The sequence below is a fragment of the Rhododendron vialii genome, chromosome 5a, assembly GCF_030253575.1.
Source record: "Rhododendron vialii isolate Sample 1 chromosome 5a, ASM3025357v1".
Lineage (NCBI taxonomy): Eukaryota > Viridiplantae > Streptophyta > Magnoliopsida > Ericales > Ericaceae > Rhododendron > Rhododendron vialii.
The window spans coordinates 8257529-8277323 of NC_080561.1; the positions used below are offsets into that span (position 1 = coordinate 8257529).

At 37.2% G+C, this 19795-nt stretch overlaps 2 protein-coding genes across 4 annotated transcripts; both read left to right on the forward strand.

Annotated features, from left to right (window-relative positions):
• The first annotated feature begins 4063 nt into the window (after positions 1-4063).
• LOC131325167 (purple acid phosphatase 2) lies at positions 4064-9154 on the forward strand. Its single transcript, XM_058357259.1, has 8 exons — positions 4064-4694; positions 5494-5694; positions 5836-5947; positions 6312-6541; positions 7273-7411; positions 8058-8278; positions 8655-8776; positions 8874-9154. The coding sequence occupies exons 1-8, from the start codon at positions 4506-4508 to the stop codon at positions 9067-9069; spliced, it is 1410 nt and encodes a 469-aa protein (XP_058213242.1). The 5' UTR covers positions 4064-4505; the 3' UTR covers positions 9070-9154.
• A 1866-nt stretch (positions 9155-11020) lies between these two features.
• LOC131325168 (uncharacterized) lies at positions 11021-19009 on the forward strand. 3 transcript variants are annotated; one of them, XM_058357260.1, is made up of 12 exons: positions 11021-11489; positions 12897-13006; positions 13656-13725; positions 14984-15131; positions 15228-15365; positions 15833-15972; positions 16171-16218; positions 17204-17314; positions 17404-17585; positions 17685-17806; positions 18482-18558; positions 18647-19009. In XM_058357260.1, the coding sequence occupies exons 1-12, from the start codon at positions 11283-11285 to the stop codon at positions 18755-18757; spliced, it is 1464 nt and encodes a 487-aa protein (XP_058213243.1). In that variant the 5' UTR covers positions 11021-11282; the 3' UTR covers positions 18758-19009. The 3 variants fall into 3 exon arrangements, with proteins under 3 accessions (XP_058213243.1, XP_058213244.1, XP_058213245.1); XM_058357261.1 differs by having other exon boundaries at positions 11057-11489; positions 15234-15365; XM_058357262.1 differs by lacking the exons at positions 18482-18558; positions 18647-19009 and having other exon boundaries at positions 11058-11489; positions 17663-17799.
• The last annotated feature ends 786 nt before the right edge of the window (positions 19010-19795 follow it).

Consider the following 19795-nt stretch of genomic DNA (forward strand, 5'->3'; position numbering starts at 1 on the left):
AAAATAAAAAAACTGAGCATCCAACCGCTTGCTAAATTTGGCACAATTTGTTGTTATTTTTAAAAAATGACAAAAGAAATTGTAATTACCATCCCACCCACCCCCCCAAAAAAAACCCTTTAAATATGGCAAATACCAATTTATTTGTCAAATCCGAGAATATCTATGGCAAAATTGCCATTTTTTATATTGAGGGTGAAAAAATGAGAAAGGGGAAAAAACAAAGAGAATGGCCAAATGGCATGCAGGTGTAGCACCCTTGTCATTTTTTGTGGCAAAATGACATTCATTATTCAAAAAAAAAGGAATGGCAAGAATAAAATGACTAATATCGGTGTGGATGCTCTAATGAATCGAAAGAGTCTAGTTGTCAAGAGTCGAGCCAAAGAGACACGTGGTGACAATAGTCACGGATTTAAAAACTTTTGTGTTATATTTGTATAGTTTATAGTTACTCTCAAACTATATAAATCTGCCACGATTAGGTTTTTCATGATTTACTGTATTATAGTATACTACTTCTTTAATCCTTTGACTTTTTTTTGCAGATAAGTACTCAAAAATCAAATTTATTAACCTAAGTGAAATATCTAGAAGCACAGGGTCTGAATTTGGAAAACAACTAAACTTAAATACTTTGACATCAATGCAAACTTTTTCATTACTAGAAAGAATACTTTGCTCTAACTATAAGATTGTATTTGACAGAAAAACTCGTGGCGCTTGTCAGATGTGTAGCTCTCGAAGTTTATTGGTGTTTTCATACTTGGCTAGAGTCTATTTGGTTATCTGAATGTTTGTTGTCTTTATCTTTGGCTAGCAAATAATCTTTTTTGATACCACTATAAAGATGTGAATTTTTGGCACAATGCGTGTCAAGCGAAAGGATGGGTTGGGGTGAAAGACATCCGACTTTCTTTATGTTTCTCATTTTGCATTAATTAGATGATTAGTTTAGCTTAGTCAAAGATATTAACAATGAATTCGCTGTGTAAGTGTCACTTGGCTTATATTAGTATAATCTTATTGATGAAAAAATAGTATAAATCATTTAAGTTGTTCTATCATTTTCTTTCCACTTTTCAACAAAAATACAACAGGCAAATGGACAATTTCTTGTCACTTCCATTGGATTCTCTTTGCGAAGCCAAACGGAGAGAAACAAAAGAATTTTTAAAGAGATTATTTTTTATAATTTAGGTGTCTGGGTTAGGGTTTACACCCGTTTTTGGCATCCAGTCCTGGGAGGGTCATTTAATTGTTAATTAATTAAATTGGGCCATGAAATTGAGATATATTGGGCTGAAATTAATGGGCCAGGACAATATTAATTGGGCCCGATTAATTTCGATTTAATTTGGTCACGGGCTCAAAGTTCTTGGGCTCTATCACTAAGAAATAATTTGTGAAGGCCTGTGATCAGTGGAGAATGGCCAGTAGTTTCGGGAATAATCCCACGAAAGAAGGGATTTGGTTTGCTGGCACTTGGTTTCAGAAAAGTGAGCGAAGCACCTATTTTACTTTTCTTGTACCAACTCAATTACTTCTTCAAGTAATTTAGATTTTTTATTTTCCCGTTGTGCGCAAAACTTTATTACACGATTAATAAAGTTCTTTTTACGTTATTACTTCTTTTTATCACATGGTTGGGAAATTCTAAGTCCACTTCGTTGTGGCAAACCACGAACCTCTTTGAGGCCTCACCCTTTGGGTCACACGCAGTCGCACTATATATGAAGTTAGATCGAGGCGCTCACGCCATTCATACGTTGGATGACGACAAGTCCTGGCATGCTCACGCTCGTATCGCACATGCCATTGATTTTCCGCTCATGCCTACGCGGCGGAAAGTGGGAAACAGCCAGTTTACGCGTACCTCAACTAATCCTAAGGTTCAAATCCTACCAATAAAAAATGGAGCAATTTGTCCGTATAAATTGACCCCAAAAAATCTCTCTCCCAACTTCTTTCTCGTCTTTCTTTGCCAAAAGGCTTGATACGGTCCATGAAAATAAAACATGAAAGTATCCATGAAACGAAAATAATGAGCTTAGATTCGCAGCACTCTGAACCCTTCGTTTTTGTTTCATAGACACTTTCATGTTTTGTTTTCATGTCTCCAAACGATTTCGCTGCGCCAATGGTCCAAACGTGTAATTTTTTCACAATCTACAAATGGAATTGCTAGTCCAGACCAGACAGTATGTCTAATGAGCTGAAAGGCCCACCCGTTATACTCGATTGTGATGTAGATAGACCCAGACACCAATGATCGGCTTGGAAACTGAGTAATAAGCTGAACTAAATTTTTTTAGTTTGACTAAACACAAACCGGACCAAATCGTTTACCTCTGGAAACCAAACCAAATCACCTGTTCGGTCAGATTTCGATTTTTGGTTCGATTTACTATGGGGTTTTTTTTTTTTACCCCAAGATGCCGATGTCTATCAATCTCATTTTGCGTCGAGCAACAAACAAGACTATATGAACGAAATGAACAAGTCCGATCACATTCATAAGCCCGAGATGGTATCCATTTAAAGGCCCAGCAGGCCCAACTTCTCAATGGTAAATTTGGCTCTCGTATGGGATCTAGGGTGGACTTGCTCTAACACCTTCTGCATTGTTGTTGTCAGGTGAAATACTTTAGCGCATAATCAAACGTGGCCTTGATATGCCTTCTCTACCGGCTAAGAGCATCTCCGACCTATATTCTTTTAATTGACTCGTAATTAAAATTTGAGTAAAATTTCTGTAAACCCACTCCAGTCTGTGTATGACCCTAACTCATACTATATTGAGTTTTCATCAATTTTTAACCAAATCAAGGAGACTCAAAATTTACTCATATTTTAAAGATTTGTTTTGCTCTTCGCAATTTACAAGTATTCCGTTAATGAAGCTTTTGTTCAAATTTGTGCCCAAGTTTCGATTTATTCATATGAGAGGTTCATATCCTAATGAAAAATTTTACTCCAATTCAGGGCTTGATATGTGCTCTAATAACTGTAGAACTGGGATCGGTTCTAATTGTAAAAAACAAAAAAAAAATACTATACTAGATGGAAATTGATATTCACATTTCTTTTTTTGATCTCCATATTATCTTTTTTGTTCTTTAGTATTGAAAGTATATGTATTTTTTTACTAAAAGATAAAAAAAAAGAAGAAAAAAAGAGTATGAATAAAAAAGAAAGGAGTATGACTGAATATCAGTTTCCTTTCCTACTAGATACAATATTTTATTACATACAAATACTATACAATATGTCCTAGCTAGAGGCTAGCTAGATACATGAAAATCACAGCACAGCCCTTCTTGAAGTGGGACCACATGATCACTGGTGAGTGGTGATGCTCAAGTCAAGAGTCTTCTCTGGGGCATCTGGTCCAGCCGTGCATGGCACGGGCTAAAAGTCTGGTCCAATGCCAGTGCTTCCCCACTCGAGCTTCCCATTCACCATTTTCCCCAACTAAGTGCTTACATAATTACATTGATAATTGATTGAGGTGCACGTGCAATGCAAGTGGAGAGTAGTACTTTTCCCCCTTATATAACCGTACCTGTCATGATTTGAAATCTAATAATGGAGTAATTTGGGTTCGTGGTTGGCCAACTAGGAACTCTGTTACAGGTACAGCACTTGCTGCATAGCAGCCATGCACAAATCCGTTTTGTGCTCGTTTCGAGTTTCGCAAAGATGATCGGAGCCGCTCATTTTGTTCCAAATGCGTCGTTTATGGTCTCTGTAAAAAATCACCTCAATCCAATATCAGAAAGGGTGTTTACGATAACCATTGAGAAAATATTTTATATTTAATAAACGATTTGAATTATTTTTATGAGACCCATAATAGATCCCACACAAAAAACTGTACACAAATTGTCTGTGTGATTAGCAGCGTTGGTCAACAAAAGTCCGCTCCTGCCTCCTAGTACGGTCCATTCCCAAATTTCCACAATGACTCGCTTTTTTCCCCTTAAAAATAATCGTTTACTGGGGACTCCACCTCAAAAGTCAATTTTCCCAAATAAAGTCTACTCCATCCATCTGTTTCATTGCTCCCATACCGTTCCTTTTGGATTGTCCGCAATTTAAAAAACCTCATTCAGAATTTTTTTTTTTCGAATAAATTGTTTAAACATCCGGACCATTGATCGTCACCCTTAAAATTGAGCACTGCAGTCAGAAAGTGGTGAAACAGAGAGCGGTAGGCGTATCACTGCTGATTTTCCCTTCTCTTTATCTAACTTTCACGGGTTTTCTCAAACACTGCAACTGGTAGGGAATTACTGAAGAATCCCAATCCCTCAAGAATTCCATTCCCCCTCGCACACTCTCATCGACAAACCCGTGCGGATTCTCTTGGATATTCCCCCGATTTTTCATACCAAACCAAAGAAACCAATACAGGACTCACATACCTATATATATTGCCTGTATATGTGTGAAGGATAGGGGATTTGGAGGGGCGGAAGTGGGTCTGGAGCGCGCAGGATAACATGGGTTCTCTGGGTTTTTCTTCTCCGGTTTCTTACGCAATTGCTGTGCTGGGTTTGTTGCTGAATGCTGTGGCTTTCTGCAATGGAGGAACCACCAGTGCCTTCGTTAGGAAAGTCGAGAAAACCCTCGATATGCCCCTTGACAGTGATGTCTTCCGCGCGCCTCCGGGCTATAATGCGCCTCAACAGGTTTGAGTTCTCTGTTTACTCCTTTTTCTCTATTTGTTGTTTCTATTCGTTACTTTGAGGATTCTCAACAAGCTAGAATTTGTTGTCACTTAAACGGGTAGTGTTTTGTTTTGGGCCTTTTTTTATTTTATTTTATTTATTATCTTATTGCTTTTCTTGTAACTTCCCACCTTCCCCTTTTAATCATGTTTGCTAGATTTGAACAAGGTTTTAAATATCGGCCGTAACTGTTTTTTAAGCCTTCCGATGAGATAGAAAATTGCATGTGTATTGGCTGGTTTCCGTTACATACATATTGGTCCGTTTCCAATTCACCGACTGGTTTACGGCTGATAATCGACTGTTATGGGGTAATTTATGCACTCTGATTATTTTCCGTCCAATATGGGTTTTAAGAATTCACGACTTATACAACCGATTCCCATTATATATCCTGATACCGTTACACTGTGACCGTTGCCATTACGGTCACTATTACACTGAGACCGTTACCATTACGCGTCCCGATACCGTTATTTAAAACCTTGGTTCTGATGCTCTTTTTACCAGAAATAATTTTGCCTTTTCTTCTTAGAAATTTGATGGGTTGTGTTCAGTTTTTAGTTTAGTACTTTAGTTGTGTTTGGCCCTTGATTTTGAGGATGGATTTATACGAAAAAGGTTAGATGATTAGCTAAAGTTATTCAGTATGTTTCCCAATCATCGTCCTTTCCGATGATAAGCTAAATCTATGATCCAAACAGTCTTAGTACCTTTATTTTATTATTTATTTATTATTGACTTTTGGATCTGTATTTAGGTCCACATAACACAAGGAGATCATGAGGGGAAGGGGGTGATAGTGTCATGGGTCACAATGGATGAACCTGGTTCGAGTACAGTCCTATATTGGAGTGAGAATAGCAAGCAGAAGGACAAGGCCAAGGGCCGTTTTGTTACCTACAAGTTCTACGACTATACTTCTGGTTACATTCATCACTGCAACATTAAAAAGTTGAAGGTGAGTGTTTCCAATCTCAATCATTTGATGATGTTCTTGCATTCATGGGCATTTTCAGTTTTCATTCTCCATTCTTTTTAATTTCATATGTGAATTAGAATTAGGCTTTTAAAGTGATTTGATTTGTTGTTTTGTTGGCAGTTCGATACGAAATACTACTATCAAGTAGGGATTGGCCAGACTACTAGGACTTTTTGGTTTACAACTCCTCCTGAGGTTGGACCGGATGTCCCGTATACATTTGGTCTCATAGGTAAACTTCTTCTTGACTGTATCGATGATTTAATGGTTGTTGTATCTCCCAAGCAAATTTTGATGTCATATGTGACATGTTGTTTGAACTCATCCATCCAGCTTTGGAAACTTAGCATCGGATACTTTTGGTTCTTAAACGGACTATTTGGTAACGATGAAGGTGTAGAATCCCTTACCTTTTCCCTTACCTTTTCCTTAACAAACTCCTACACAAATGCAAATCCGAACGCGCCTTAGTTGGACAGACAAATAAATAACTACATGAGTAGATTTTGAGAATATTGTGTGCTTTCTTTTCAAAGTTCTCGTCGTTTGCCTCTTTTTCTTAGATCTATCTATAATTGACTCTAGTTATCTTGTAGGTGATCTGGGTCAGAGTTATGATTCAAACTTGACTGTTACTCATTACGAATTAAATCCAGCAAAAGGAAAAGCAGTGTTGTTTGTAGGGGATCTCTCTTATGCAGACAACTATCCAAACCATGATAATGTCAGGTGGGATACATGGGGAAGGTTCACTGAGAGAAGTGTTGCCTATCAACCTTGGATATGGACGGCCGGAAATCACGAGATCGATTTTGACCCTGAAATTGTAAGCTTCACCAAATAGGTTCTTTCATTTTTTCGATGGGATTCTATACCATTTAGGTCCAATGAAATCCACTTTTGACTCATGGGTTAAATTTAGCTACTTTGGAAGTGCTCACGTCCACCGTTCCTGTTCTAGAATACATTTCAGAAAACTCATTTAGTTGGCAAATTTTTCAACTTAATTCTACGGAATCTTATCTAAAGGAAACAATATGCATATTTGCAAATACCAATTTTTCTGAGAACATTAATACAAAATGAAACGATGAGTGTTAATGTTTTTAGAAAAGTGTTCTCAAAAACTGATCCCAATGACGTAACTAAACTGAGGTTATCTCAACATGCTTGGCAAGACATTTCTATTTTCACTTCAACAGCTAAATATAGCATCTATGGCTTATTTTTCTCAATAAACAGGATGATGTATTAGCTTCTTACCTTCGGCAAATCATTTATGTCACTTCTTTCTTCATCAAATTATGATCCTTTTGACTGTTGCAGACAAATTCCAATAAAAAAAACCTTGGAACTTATCCTCTTTGTGAACCCATGTCAATATGCAGTGGCAGGAACCAAGTTTTATTTGGTAGGGCAAAGAATGAAATTAAAACTTCTATGTGCCATAAGATGGCGCTCACTGAATTCTAGTCCATATGTTGTAGCTAGGCTTGCTAAGTTTCAGTACATATTGATCGAAAATATAATGTGACAGGAGTGGGGTTGTTTTTGCAGGGGGAAACAAAACCGTTTAAGCCTTACACTCATCGGTATCCCGTCCCATATAGAGCATCAAATAGTACTGCTCCCTTTTGGTACTCAATCAAGAGAGCTTCAGCATACATCATCGTCTTAGCTTCATATTCAGCATATGGTAAGCATGTTGTTGCATTTCTATGTTTTATTACCCCTAATAGTACCCCGAACATGTGCACATATGTGGCAAACTGGAAGCCAATGAAACAGGATTTTAAAGCATTTTCCATTGTTTGAACTCCAATGCAGTAGTTAAGAGAGCGGATAGGATAGCTCTAGGTAACAATGTTATGGGGAGGGATAGACCTAAATTGACATTAGATGCTATAATGCTCAAAGATATGAGTATAATGGGTCTGTGTGAACAAGTGGCCCTTGACAGAGCTCAATGGAGGAAACGGATTTATATAGCCGGCCCCAAGTGATTGGGACGTAAGGCTTGGTTTGGTTTGGTTTGAACTCCAATGCACATATGTGGGCAGATGTTTATTACTATCTGTCCAGTATTCTTGGTCCTTTTTCACTATCCCGGCATGCCATTTTAGATGATTTTCAAAACATTGATTACAAAAGTAATTGTGGTCTTTTGATTGGTGGACAAATTGTGATGCTTGCCCGCCCAAGGACGATGGATATAGGACATGGAGAATATTAATGGTTGTTAAGAGACATAACCAGGGACAAAGATATTACAGCTATCTAGTACATACTGTGTATTGCTTTGGACATTTCGTAATTTTGTGGACCTATTGACTGCCTTATAGGCAAATACACTCCTCAATACAAATGGCTCGAGGCGGAGTTCCCAAAAGTTAACAGGAGTGAGACACCGTGGCTGATCGTTATTATGCATTCTCCATGGTATAACAGCTACAACTACCACTACATGGAAGGGGAATCCATGAGAGTGATGTATGAGCCATGGTTTGTGAAGTACAAAGTTGATGTTGTGTTTGCTGGTCATGTTCACGCCTACGAACGATCGGTAAGCACTCTCTACCATCTCTCTTACGTTCTTCGAAAATTAATATTATGGACGAATTTTTCTGTTGTCTAGTGATCGTTTTAAGCTTCCACATCTGCAAGAATTCTATCCACCTTAGGATATGTACACTCGGTGAAATATTTGACATTGTCAAACATGCAAGATTGTTGTGGTGGAAAATTACAATTGCAAAAAGAAAATAGTTTTTGTGTTTTCTGAAATGGTGAACGATTTTGTTGATTTTCCGTTGAAAGCAGCTCCTTAATTTCGGATGAGCTGCTGGACTTCAAAAACAGATTGCTTTACCTGTTTCCATTTCTCTAAAGAGCGTTTCAATATTTCAAGTTTGTTGACAACTTTTTTGCGTCCATCACAGGAACGTGTATCCAACGTTGCTTACAACATTGTAAACGGCATCTGCACGCCTGTAAAAGACCAATCTGCCCCGGTGTACATAACCATTGGTGATGGTGGCAATCTTGAAGGCCTGGCGACCAAGTAAGATTCCCATATACCATAGGATTGTTCTTGCTACATTTGCCTCCAACTTTTTGGCATATATGAAATTCAATGCTTTTTTTTTTTTGGGATGCAGCATGACGGAGCCACAGCCAGAGTACTCAGCTTTCCGTGAGGCCAGTTTTGGTCATGCCATTTTCGATATTAAGAACCGAACTCACTCTTATTATGGCTGGCATCGTAATCAAGATGGTTACGCAGTTGAAGCTGATTCCTTGTGGTTTTTCAACCGATTTTGGCATCCAGTTGATGATTCTACAAGCACCAAATGATGATTATAGTTTGTCCAATAATGTAATAGCAAAGAAAGCAAGAAATGAATATTTTTTCTTCATACTCAAATAAAGAAGAAGTGATGCAGGATAGATGTTTTTTGTTTCTGTTTTTGTTACCATTTTTTTTTTAGTATAAAGTTTGCAATTGATCTGCCCGCTTATTCTTCACATTGTCAGTTCATATTGTCAATGATAGAGTCAATTGCAAAGAAGCCTATGTAGTGCAATCTCAACCGTTCATTTCGAAAATCAATGGTTCAGATTTATTCTTGCATATAGCATTGCTTTCAGCAGCTCTGAAATATTGAAATTCGAAAACACTTTTGGACGGCTGCGATTATCTGACTGCCCTCTTAAATCCAAGTGCGGACTGCAGACAATCCATATTTTACAATCTACAGTTAATGCATATTTTCTTTAATTGTTCACGTAAATTTATTTTCAACAGTACTGTTTATTCTATATTTCAAAACTACTCTTAATTAAGGGAAATTTATATGAATGGTTCTCCTAGTTTCATCTGAGACTCATTTCCGTCCTCTAAGTATCAATTACAACTATTTTGACCTTCAAGTTTGGTTTTCATACAAATTTGGTCCAATTGATAACTTCTGTTAACCAAACTGGACGGAATAAATCAGATTGATGACAGTTTGGACGTTGCAATTCGTACAAAGTTAGTTCAATTGATAACGTCTGCCCTTAATTTGATTTTTTCTGTTCAGTTTGGCTGACAGACGTTATCAATTGGACCAACTTGGTACGAAAACAAAACTGAAGGTCAAAAAAGTTGCAATTGATACTTGAAGGATGAAAACGAGACTCGGGTAAAATTAGGAGAACCATTTCTATTAATTTTCCCTTAATTAATAATAAAACCTATATATTTATTTTCAAGATAGAATAATAGACAAACAATAGCGTTGCTAATGCCAAAATTATTTTTGTTCTAAAAAGTATAGTTCATCAAAGACTTGCACCACATATCGGGGTGCGTGTTGTCCCTAAGGGACAACATGGGTGTTGGACCAATCTGCACTATCCATACTTGGCAATGGACGGCCCAAAAGTAGGACTCGTTTGGTTCGATTGGTTTTTATTTTTTTTGGAGTAGTATTTTCTTGAACTGCTGGTTCGCTTGGTTAATACTAGTACTACTAGATTATTTATTTATTATAGTATGCTTTTCTCACATTAACAAGTAAAGTTGATTTTTTAGACTTCATTCAATTTTTTTTGCATTTCTTAATTTTACGTAACACTTTTGTCAATTATTGATTCGTCTCGACAAGTAGAATCGAAAAAGTAAAAAATTATAATAAAAACTTATAATTTTTTGAATAACTACACAAATAAATAAAAAAGACAGTCTTTTTAAATTTTTGAATAAATACACAAATAAGTAAAAAAGACAGTCTTTTATTTTGTTTTTTCAAAAGAAAATTATGAGTTTCGATCATTAGTAATTTTTTACTTTTTCGATTCTTTTCAGTAAGAGGAATTAATAAGTCACAAAAGTTTGTCGTAAAACTAATAGATGCATAAAAATTTTGAAAAGAAACAAAAAAAAAAAACTGGTCTTTTTAATCCAAAACCACCCATTGTTTGGGAAGATGATAATACCAAAACTATAATATATAATAGCCTTGTAGCTTGCACATGGTGTCTTTACGAAGGCACATGTGCGGTGACGATAAAACTATTTCACAGAGCTTTTCATAAATAGTATTTTACGAAGGTAAATCGCGTGTATTAAACAGTCCAGATTTTAATAAATTTTTTTTGTGAAAAAATTTCATTAAAATCCAAACTGTTTAATGCCGAAACGGATGACTAAAATGAAATGGCTTCGTAAATTATAGTATCTATTTACGGTAGCTCCGTGAACGACCCATACTCGTGCAGTGGACATATATTGCTCGTAAACCGTCGCGCGAAGAATTGAAAATTCCACCACCGCCCCGCCCCGCCCCGCCCCGCCCCCAGAAAATCCCTCGGATTCAACTGTCAACCAAAATACATTATTCAAATCTTCTCCAATCTCAAAATTTCCACACAGATAAATCTCAAATCTATTACAGGTATATATATAGTTATATATACATCCATATATACACGCGCACACGAAGAGTGATTGCGGAGAGGCTTTGAGTGGGAACTGTCTTCTGTGATCGGCTGATGACGGATTCATCAACGGAGGTTCCATAGAAATGGCAGAGGATCAGGCGATGGAGAAAATCTCGTCTGAAGATGAAGACGACAAGAATCAGAAGAAGAAGAAAGAGGACTACCTTTCAGATCCAGAATTATTCAGCTGCGTGCTCCAACCTTACCCCGCCGACTCCGATCCCGAGTACATCGGAATACGCCGCCTTCTCCTCCATCGCAAGGCTCAGTCCGGCATCGTTCTGCGCAAGGTTTGCTTTACATGCGTAATTGGTGTTAGAATTAACCTAAGTCACATTAATGCGGGTGGGATAGCGAGCGTGAAAAATGTATTTTAAAAATGTGCCGAACTACTAAATCGGCTTTGCGTGCGTGAGCGTGACTGCGAGCGTGAAAATCTCTTTCGAAAAATATTCCAAACTGCTAAAATTTACAGATTGAGAGTTTGAGCGCAGAGTAATGATTGAGAGCGGGATTATGTGACTAAGGTATTAATATGTGTGTGTGTGTTAATGTGTGGATATCTGTGTTGCTATTATAGTGTTGGATCCGAGTTTCGAATAGAAGAATTGATCGTGGAATGCGTTTGATCTCGTTGTATGTTTCTGTCCGATTGGCTCGGAACTACGAATGTCGAGGAATATATCTATTTTAATACAGAATGGGAGAACACCAATTGGCATGAACAAATTTTTGAAGCTGTCACAGAAGTGATTTCCGACATTGTCTTGATAAGAACAACATTTTGCAACTGCTTTTATAGTTTTATTACTAACATGAACTAACTGCTAGGGCAAAAGAATAAAATCACCTACTCCCACACCCCTTGTGTTCATACGCGCACTGCATGTGCCCAACTTCTAGTACTTTAGAGAAACAGAACGTTGATCAGTTGCCGTGGTGTATTGTGAAGGCACCTAGTTTCGTTAATGGCTCCATTTGAGTAATGAATTTGCATTTTGCCATGCAATTAACAATTAGGCCTAAGGAGTCTGAAAAACTGAAGGAAAATCCAATGATGCCTTGATCACACGGATAGAACCGCTATGGTAAATCAGAAGTTCCTTTCTATGCAACAGTAGACCAAGGTTATGTATAGGTTGTTCAAGGGAGAAATCTCAGAACAAATGTCGAGTAATTTGACATTTTTGTGTGTTCATTTCCTTTTTTCTTTTGTCATCTTTAGTGGGATTAAAACCCTGTTCAATTTTTAGCCCGTTTTCTGTCTAGAGTCTAGAGATTGGACAACTCCGAAGCCATGAGAAGTGCGACAGACTTACTTCACTCACTGACTTCAAGAAAGACTTAAACATACTAGGGTAGTCCGGCCCTATGTTAAATTTTAGATCCGTCAATGCACTTACTGAAAAGTTGAAACTTGTTTTTTGGTTTTTCAATTTTATTAGCTGGATACATCATGACCTATGTGTGGACGATTAAACGAGATGCCATTAAAATGTGGTAAACTACAAGAGAGTTATATTCCGTGAAGTATTGTTCATTGGTTAGACTGTATATAGACATCATTATCAGAATTCTCGAACATTTATTGACTAATTGAACTTGATTGTTGCTTACTTTGGTTTGTGTGTGTTAAAGCATTGATTCGGACCAACAAAAAGCAGGAATTTGACTTTCGGCACTGATTTGTGTTGAAGGACTGGAGATGCAATGGAAAAGGTTATGTGGGCTACCGCAATTATATCAATAGGCCGAGGAACTGGGAAAGTATGCATGTACCTAGCCACTCGAGCACTCCTGGACAAAGGTTGCTGAAATTTCATACATGTTACAACCAGTTGTAATGATAATCTTGTATATGGAAGTTCCTGTCACGAAGTGAGATCTTTTCTCAGTAGACGATTGGTTTTCTTTTCATTGTTGATAATGGACCGAGTTTACAACAAGCAAAGAATCAGGATATCTGAAAACCATTAATTGGTGAACCTCTCGAGAGACATTGACCACCCCTTCACTTGATCCATGTTCTTTTCTTTTGATAGCACATGAATAAATGTCTGCGCGATATAGGTAAGTCTATGCATGATTTATTGCTTAGTCACCAGAAATAAGGATTTAAAACCCTTTTTTCTTCATACAAACGACTGTAATCACAGAATCTCTCTCTCCATATGAGTTACAGGCAGAAGATACTAGAACTGTTCAATCTCTTCTTAGTGGAGGGACTTTTCATGTCTTTATATCTTGTGGCTACATCACAAACTGATTGCTAAATCTTCATCCATGCACCTTTTGACAAGTTCAGAAATTACTCAGCACATGCTTCCATTTACCGTGTATTCATAATTTGTGAAGACCTTTTACAACTGTGAAGCATTCTGATTTACAACTATTATTTCGAATTCATGTCTACACACAATTCTGACATCAGGGTAATTTACTGGTTGATGCATCAGTGGGCGATGGATATCATCTTCGGCTCCATTCTCTCTTTCATTTGAGGTGGACAGCTGTACTTCTAGCCGGGTATATATCATGCTTTTTTATATTTTGTTGTGAATCTTTCTGAAATTTTGCTTTCTGGCTTGAAATGCAGCATATATTGCCCATGAGAATCATGTGAGCTTTCTTATTTATCTACAAGAGGAAATAGCCGGTACAGCTTGATGTGGCAATACTAGGGATGGAATGTTCAAAATTCCAATTGCCATTAGACGGGAAAATCAAAATATCGCCCCGTCTCCCAGTCTGGGAGAAAAGGGAAAGTAAATTATTCAATCGAACTTAATTAAAAAATAAGCACCCTTTTTTATCATTGGTATGCATCTGACGTTTGATGTTGAGATCATTTAAATTTGGGAAGTATCCCGGATTGAGTTGAGGGACTTCTTGAGGCCAAATTGTAGCATGGCTCTGTTTTATATTTGTCCGAAGGAAATTGCTGTGTGTGAAAAACCACCTACAATCTACAATTTCCATATATTTCATACATTCATGCAGAGAAAGTTGTGCATATACAATTATTTTTAGGCAGTTACCTTCAAACCACCCCCCACCCCCCCCCCCCCCCCCATTCCCCCAAAACAAAATGATTTTTGCTCACTTTTTTCTTCATAGTTCTATGAATGGTATTTTGGCTTTGATATGACAAACAAAAAGTAACACAAAACTTGATTTTGGATGGTTATTCTGTCTCTCCTTTCTTTCTGTGCCTTGAGGATCTACATCACATTCCGGAATATTCATATAAATATCTAGGTTTTCGTGATGTCTACTATGCGTTTATGCAATAGAGTTATAGACCTCATTATTGGTTATAACATATTTAAATAATTGCCTATACAAGAGAAATATCCATTCGTGAATCGTGATAGCTGGATAATGACCCCCCAGCCCGTGGGTCCTGTTCCTGTAATCAAGGCACATTTTTCTGAACCAAATTTTCTGTATCCATTAAAAGGTGGGATTTGCATAACTGAAAAAAAAAATTTTGAAGCTGCTTTTGATGAAGTCCTAATCCACCACAATAACAAGGCTGCAGTCAGCCAAGAGCACCCTTTCAAGTTATTAACCTAGTTGCCTGCAGGCTGCAGTACAAACTTGGATAATGTTGTCATTTCAGATATTGCAATTTTTTCTTGTTTCCTTTATTTTGTTCTTTGACTTCTTTTCTCAATGACCACACAGTTGTGTATCAATCAATCCATCATCTCAAAACAGTTTTTGTGTTTACCTTTCCTTTTATTTTCTAAATTGTGTTAATACATGTTCTCATTATTTACAGGAACTGAGGAGTGGAAATCAAGCTTTGAGCCACAGGCTAAGTTTCAGCACAAATGCAAGTGATAGTGATCGCCCACACATTAAGAGAGCGGAACCTGCATATTCCTTCGTAGGGATGCATTGCATATTTGATCAATGCAAAGCCATGGGTGACCTCCTTGATCAATCTATATAGATTTGTAGCCATGTTTTTAACTTTTCCATATATCCTTTCTGGGGAAAATAACCTTTTATCCTATTTTCAGTTACAGTTGTAAAGTTTGGGCACATGAGTTCTGATATACTTGCATATGGGGCATCAGATGGTACCTTGACAGTTTGCAATGTCTCTGAGCCACCTTCAGTTATCAAGCAGTTAATAGGGCATTCAAAAGATGTCACAGGTTGGATTGACTGGTATTGATTCTGTATGCTTTTTATATCATTGTGCTGGTATTTTTTGTTTCCCTGTATCTGTAGTTTGCTTTAAGCCAATTTTGTGAGATATTTCTGTTGAACGTGTTGATTGTAGTGTGCAATACAAATTTGACCTTAAGCATTACTGTGATTTTCGGGAAACATTGGGCAGATAGGAGGGCCACATCTAATGTTATTCCTGTTTTGTAGTGCACATAGGATAAGAGTGTTGGTGGTGAGATGTAGAGAACCAATTATGCATAGGTAGGAGTACTATGTAGATATGTCTCAACTCGACTTGTTTTCCTTTCTCACAGTGCTATGTAAATAATCCAAATATGAAGAGCTTTATTAGTGAATGTAAATACGCTACGGATCAAACCTAGTCTATGGTTTACATTTCGCATGTCCTTAATCACCTTCTTTTATTGTTCTTTCTTTTTTTTTTCTTCAGATTTTGACTTCACCTCCAGCAATCAGTACATTGCATCATCTTCAATGGACAAAACGGTCAGAATATGGGAAATATCTAAAGGCCTTTGCATTCGGGTGATATATGGAGTCACTTCTCAACTTTGTATCCGATTTCATCCGGTAAGTATCTACTTTCATTTATGAGCTCCGCCATTTGAGAAGTTATACTAAAAAGAGTTTGCTTTTTAAATGTACATGACTTTCTTCCTAGGCTTTGGCATTTTAGTGTTTGTTTGGCAAGTACAAAGTTATTCCACTTCTGACCTTATGATTCAGGTCATTAATTTCGGTGTTCTCTTTTTATCATCTTTTCCGCAGGTGAATAACAACTTCCTTTCAGTTGGCAACGCAAACAAGGAAATCACTGTAATATTCTCGTACCCTATCTTCATGAAAATTGCATGATAATTGACGGATTGTAGTGTTCTTGAATTGATATCTGGTTTTTCAACTCCTTTTTTATTTGTTGTGGGGTAGAAAATCTCTCTCTCCCTCCCTCTCTTGGTTGTGAGGTGCTCAACTGGACATAGTGTAGGAGAGGAAACAAACTCTAATGTCATTACCTGTCAATTCCCTGATAGATTGTTTCATTTTTTCGTCCAGAGTCTGTTCCAAATGCCCTGGTCCTGGGACCTGAATTGCAAAGCTGGCTGGTTTAGTCCACTGACATTAAATTTGCTGGGAACGATAAACGCATCCTGTCCACTCTTAGAGTCAAGGTATCGACACTCACCAGCAGCCTAGTATAGCCCAGGGGGAGGGAGGGAGGGAGGAGAGAGAATGAAGAAAGGGAAAAATGTGCTATGAAAAGGAAAAGAAAATTATCTACCACGAAAACCTTCAAACAGAAAAAGAGTGTTTGATTCGAAACTCTTGGCTCATAATTCATATGTTGAAGCATTGCATCTGGTACTTTGGTTTTACTTCAAAGGTTCAACCTTTGTGCCATTTTCCTGAATTCCATTGAAGCTGTTGTGTTTGGAAGCCTATATGCTCAGAAAAGGTTATTGAGAACTCAAATCATTACTGTGTTTGGAGCACCATAAGATTCCTTTTCCATATTAGATTTTATAGTCTCCAAATGAAAGAAATCAATTCTCCTTTTATTTCTTGCCTTTTTTCCAGGGATGTAAGCCATGTATGCATTTTTTATTCATCAAATACTATGATACCTTTATAGTAATAGTGTGCATCAGAATGCATGACTTGTCATTTCTTGCATCTTATCCTCTATTAAAATGTGTGAGATACTAATACTGCCAGCTTCTGGTGCTTTCATTCTTGCCCATAACATTTAACATGCTTCAGAAGCGCATAGCTTTTATGTTAATCTCTGTAATTATTATTTCAGGTGTTCAATTTCAGTACCGGTAGAGTAATTTGTAAAACTGTCTTTGACAATGAGGTTACTGCGATGGACCATGATCACACTGGTCAGCTTATTTTCTGCGGGGATGCTCAGGTTAGCTTGTTTGTCTCTATTTATCATTTAATATCTGTTGAACTCTGATGTTTTTTCTTAGAAATAGTCCAAACTGGTAAATTGTGCAGGGAAGTGTATACTCAGTTTCTATGGACTCTCGCACAGGTTCATTGTCGCGGGCACATACCCATCGAAGTGGAAACAAGCACAAATCTCCAGTCTCAACTATGCAGTATAGAACGTTTTCCCTTCTGGCGCGGGGTCCTGTTTTGCTGGCTTTTACTCGAGACGGAAATTTGTCTTTCTTTAGGTCTGTTTGAAAAAAAATTATTTTCTCTTTTTTTTGGGTTTAACTTTCTGGTGCTATTTTTGATGCATTGATAACAGAGTTGTGTTGCTGATATTGTAGTGTTGCCTTGGAGGTACAAGGTTATTTAACTATTCGGTGCTCGCTACAATTGTCTTCTAGACTACACAGCATCCGTGCTTCCTTCTGCCCTCTACTTTCCCTTGAGAAAGGAGAATACATAGGTTTGTACATCAAATCTCAAATTAGCTTTTCAACTCATGACTGTTTCACATTTGAAGGGCCTTTTTCATGCGGTTCTTTCTGGAGTTTCACTTTTACATGCAGGCACTTCCGCACTAACAGCATAATCCTATTTCGTTGAAAGAAGGTTTAAAATGTGTTGGAATGACACTTCTGATCTTATAAGTGAAAATAACCTTTTGAGGTGTAATCTGAAATCTAGTGGATTTTGTGGGTTTGTTCAAGTGAAGGCTGATATTTTCCCTGTTTTCTAATACTTTGTCCTCAGTTACCCATGGGTGCTGCCATCTTAGACTTTTATTTAGGGTACCTTCAAATATTTCTTTGATGCTTGAATTGTACGAGTATCTGTATAAATGTTGAACCTACTCTGTATAAATGTTGAACCAGAAGATTGTCTCACAATATAATCTCTGGTTTCTCTACCGTGACAGAGGAGCAAAAAGACTCCCTAAATTTAGGATTTAGGTACAGGATTCATCTCAAATAATCAGAAAATGCAAAAGTTGACTTTGTTAGCCAGTTTAGTTTGAAGAAGTGACAACTTTATTGTGGATTGGTCTTAGTATATCTCTTACCATATTTTCTCTGAATCATCGATTTCTCAGTTCTGAAATATCTGTCTTGTTGACATCACATCTGTTTTGTGCATGAAGTTGTTGGAAGTGAGGATGCAAACGTTTATTTTTATGACTTAACTCGGCCAAGGCACCCATGCGTAAACAAGCTACAGGTCCATTTACTGGCATTCCGCATTTTAATGGTTGTCCAAATCCGCCTGTTTCTTCTCTTTTACTGATTAACATATTTTACGACGGCAGGGACACGGCTATCCGGTCATAGGTGTTGCTTGGAACCATGGAGAGAACTTTTTGGCATCTTCTGATTTTGGTGGCACTGTTATTGTTTGGAAAAGAGCCAAGACAAGTTAAGGCCGATCACATTCAGAGGTAAATTTCGAATGCATACCAGAGTAATGTGAAACATCGTTCAATTTTGTTTTGCACAAATTCGACGTTCTTTTGCAGAACCGCGACCGTTTTCTGTGTATCATGTAACAAGTAAAATACCTGTACATTAGACAGATTAAGATTAGGAAGTGGAGCGACCACAAGTCGTACTCAATTCTTTGTACTCTTGGATTTGTACTTGGATCGGGATATGAAATCATTCTTTGTGCCTCTTGGATAGAGAGTTCATACTTCAGTTGCTATTTGATCAGTTTTTAGAACTACAAATACCCGATTGTTTGCACAAGAATTTTTTAAGGACGATGATGAATAAATAAGTGAACTGGATATATTGCTGCTTCTGTTGTTCTTATGTACGTAAATCGTTGGATTCGTAGTTAATCTTGTGGAATGAGTCAAATGACCATCGTATGTTTCATTTTGTGTTGGATTTTCATGTTCAGCTGCTTGTACTTGTATACTCCTACATCCAATTTGGATTGCGATTACCCAATTTCCGTCCAGTTTCTTTCCAACCAGTTTCTTCCAACTAGTCCGGTCCAGTTTGGACCATTTGTGGGCCCACAAATATGATCAAAACCATTCATTTTTTAAGCCCGTCGAGAACATTGATCACGTTAAAAATCACATTGATCGGATATTGTTTTTCGATATGTATTTAGTTTGTAAGAAAAAAAAGTATGCTAACACTGGATTGCAACTCATTTGACACAATTATGTGAAAATCAATACAGTCATCTGAAACTCGTTCTCTTGAACTCAACTTAAATATAAAAATTGTCCTTATTTGAATTTTTTTTCTTATTTGTTAGTTTTGCGCCAAATTTTTTTGGGTTATTAATTCGTTTCAAGTAAATTTTTTTAACTTTTACCCAAGTATTTTGATAAATAACCATTTTTTTAAGCAAAAAAGTGACATTTTGACACTAAAAAAGTGGTTATTTCTCAAAATATTTGGGTAAAAATAAAAATAAAAAATACTTTTTCGATTCATATCAT

Coding starts and splice junctions, on each gene's coding strand:
- LOC131325167 (XM_058357259.1), top strand. CDS start 4,506: ATGGGTTCTCTGGGTTTTTCTTCTCCGGTTTCTTACGCAATTGCTGTG. Junction 4,695..5,493: donor GCTATAATGCGCCTCAACAG/GTTTGAGTTCTC, acceptor ATCTGTATTTAG/GTCCACATAACACAAGGAGA. Junction 8,777..8,873: donor CTTGAAGGCCTGGCGACCAA/GTAAGATTCCCA, acceptor TTTGGGATGCAG/CATGACGGAGCCACAGCCAG.
- LOC131325168 (XM_058357260.1), top strand. CDS start 11,283: ATGGCAGAGGATCAGGCGATGGAGAAAATCTCGTCTGAAGATGAAGAC. Junction 17,586..17,684: donor GGAAATTTGTCTTTCTTTAG/GTCTGTTTGAAA, acceptor CTGATATTGTAG/TGTTGCCTTGGAGGTACAAG. Junction 17,807..18,481: donor TGAGAAAGGAGAATACATAG/GTTTGTACATCA, acceptor TTGTGCATGAAG/TTGTTGGAAGTGAGGATGCA.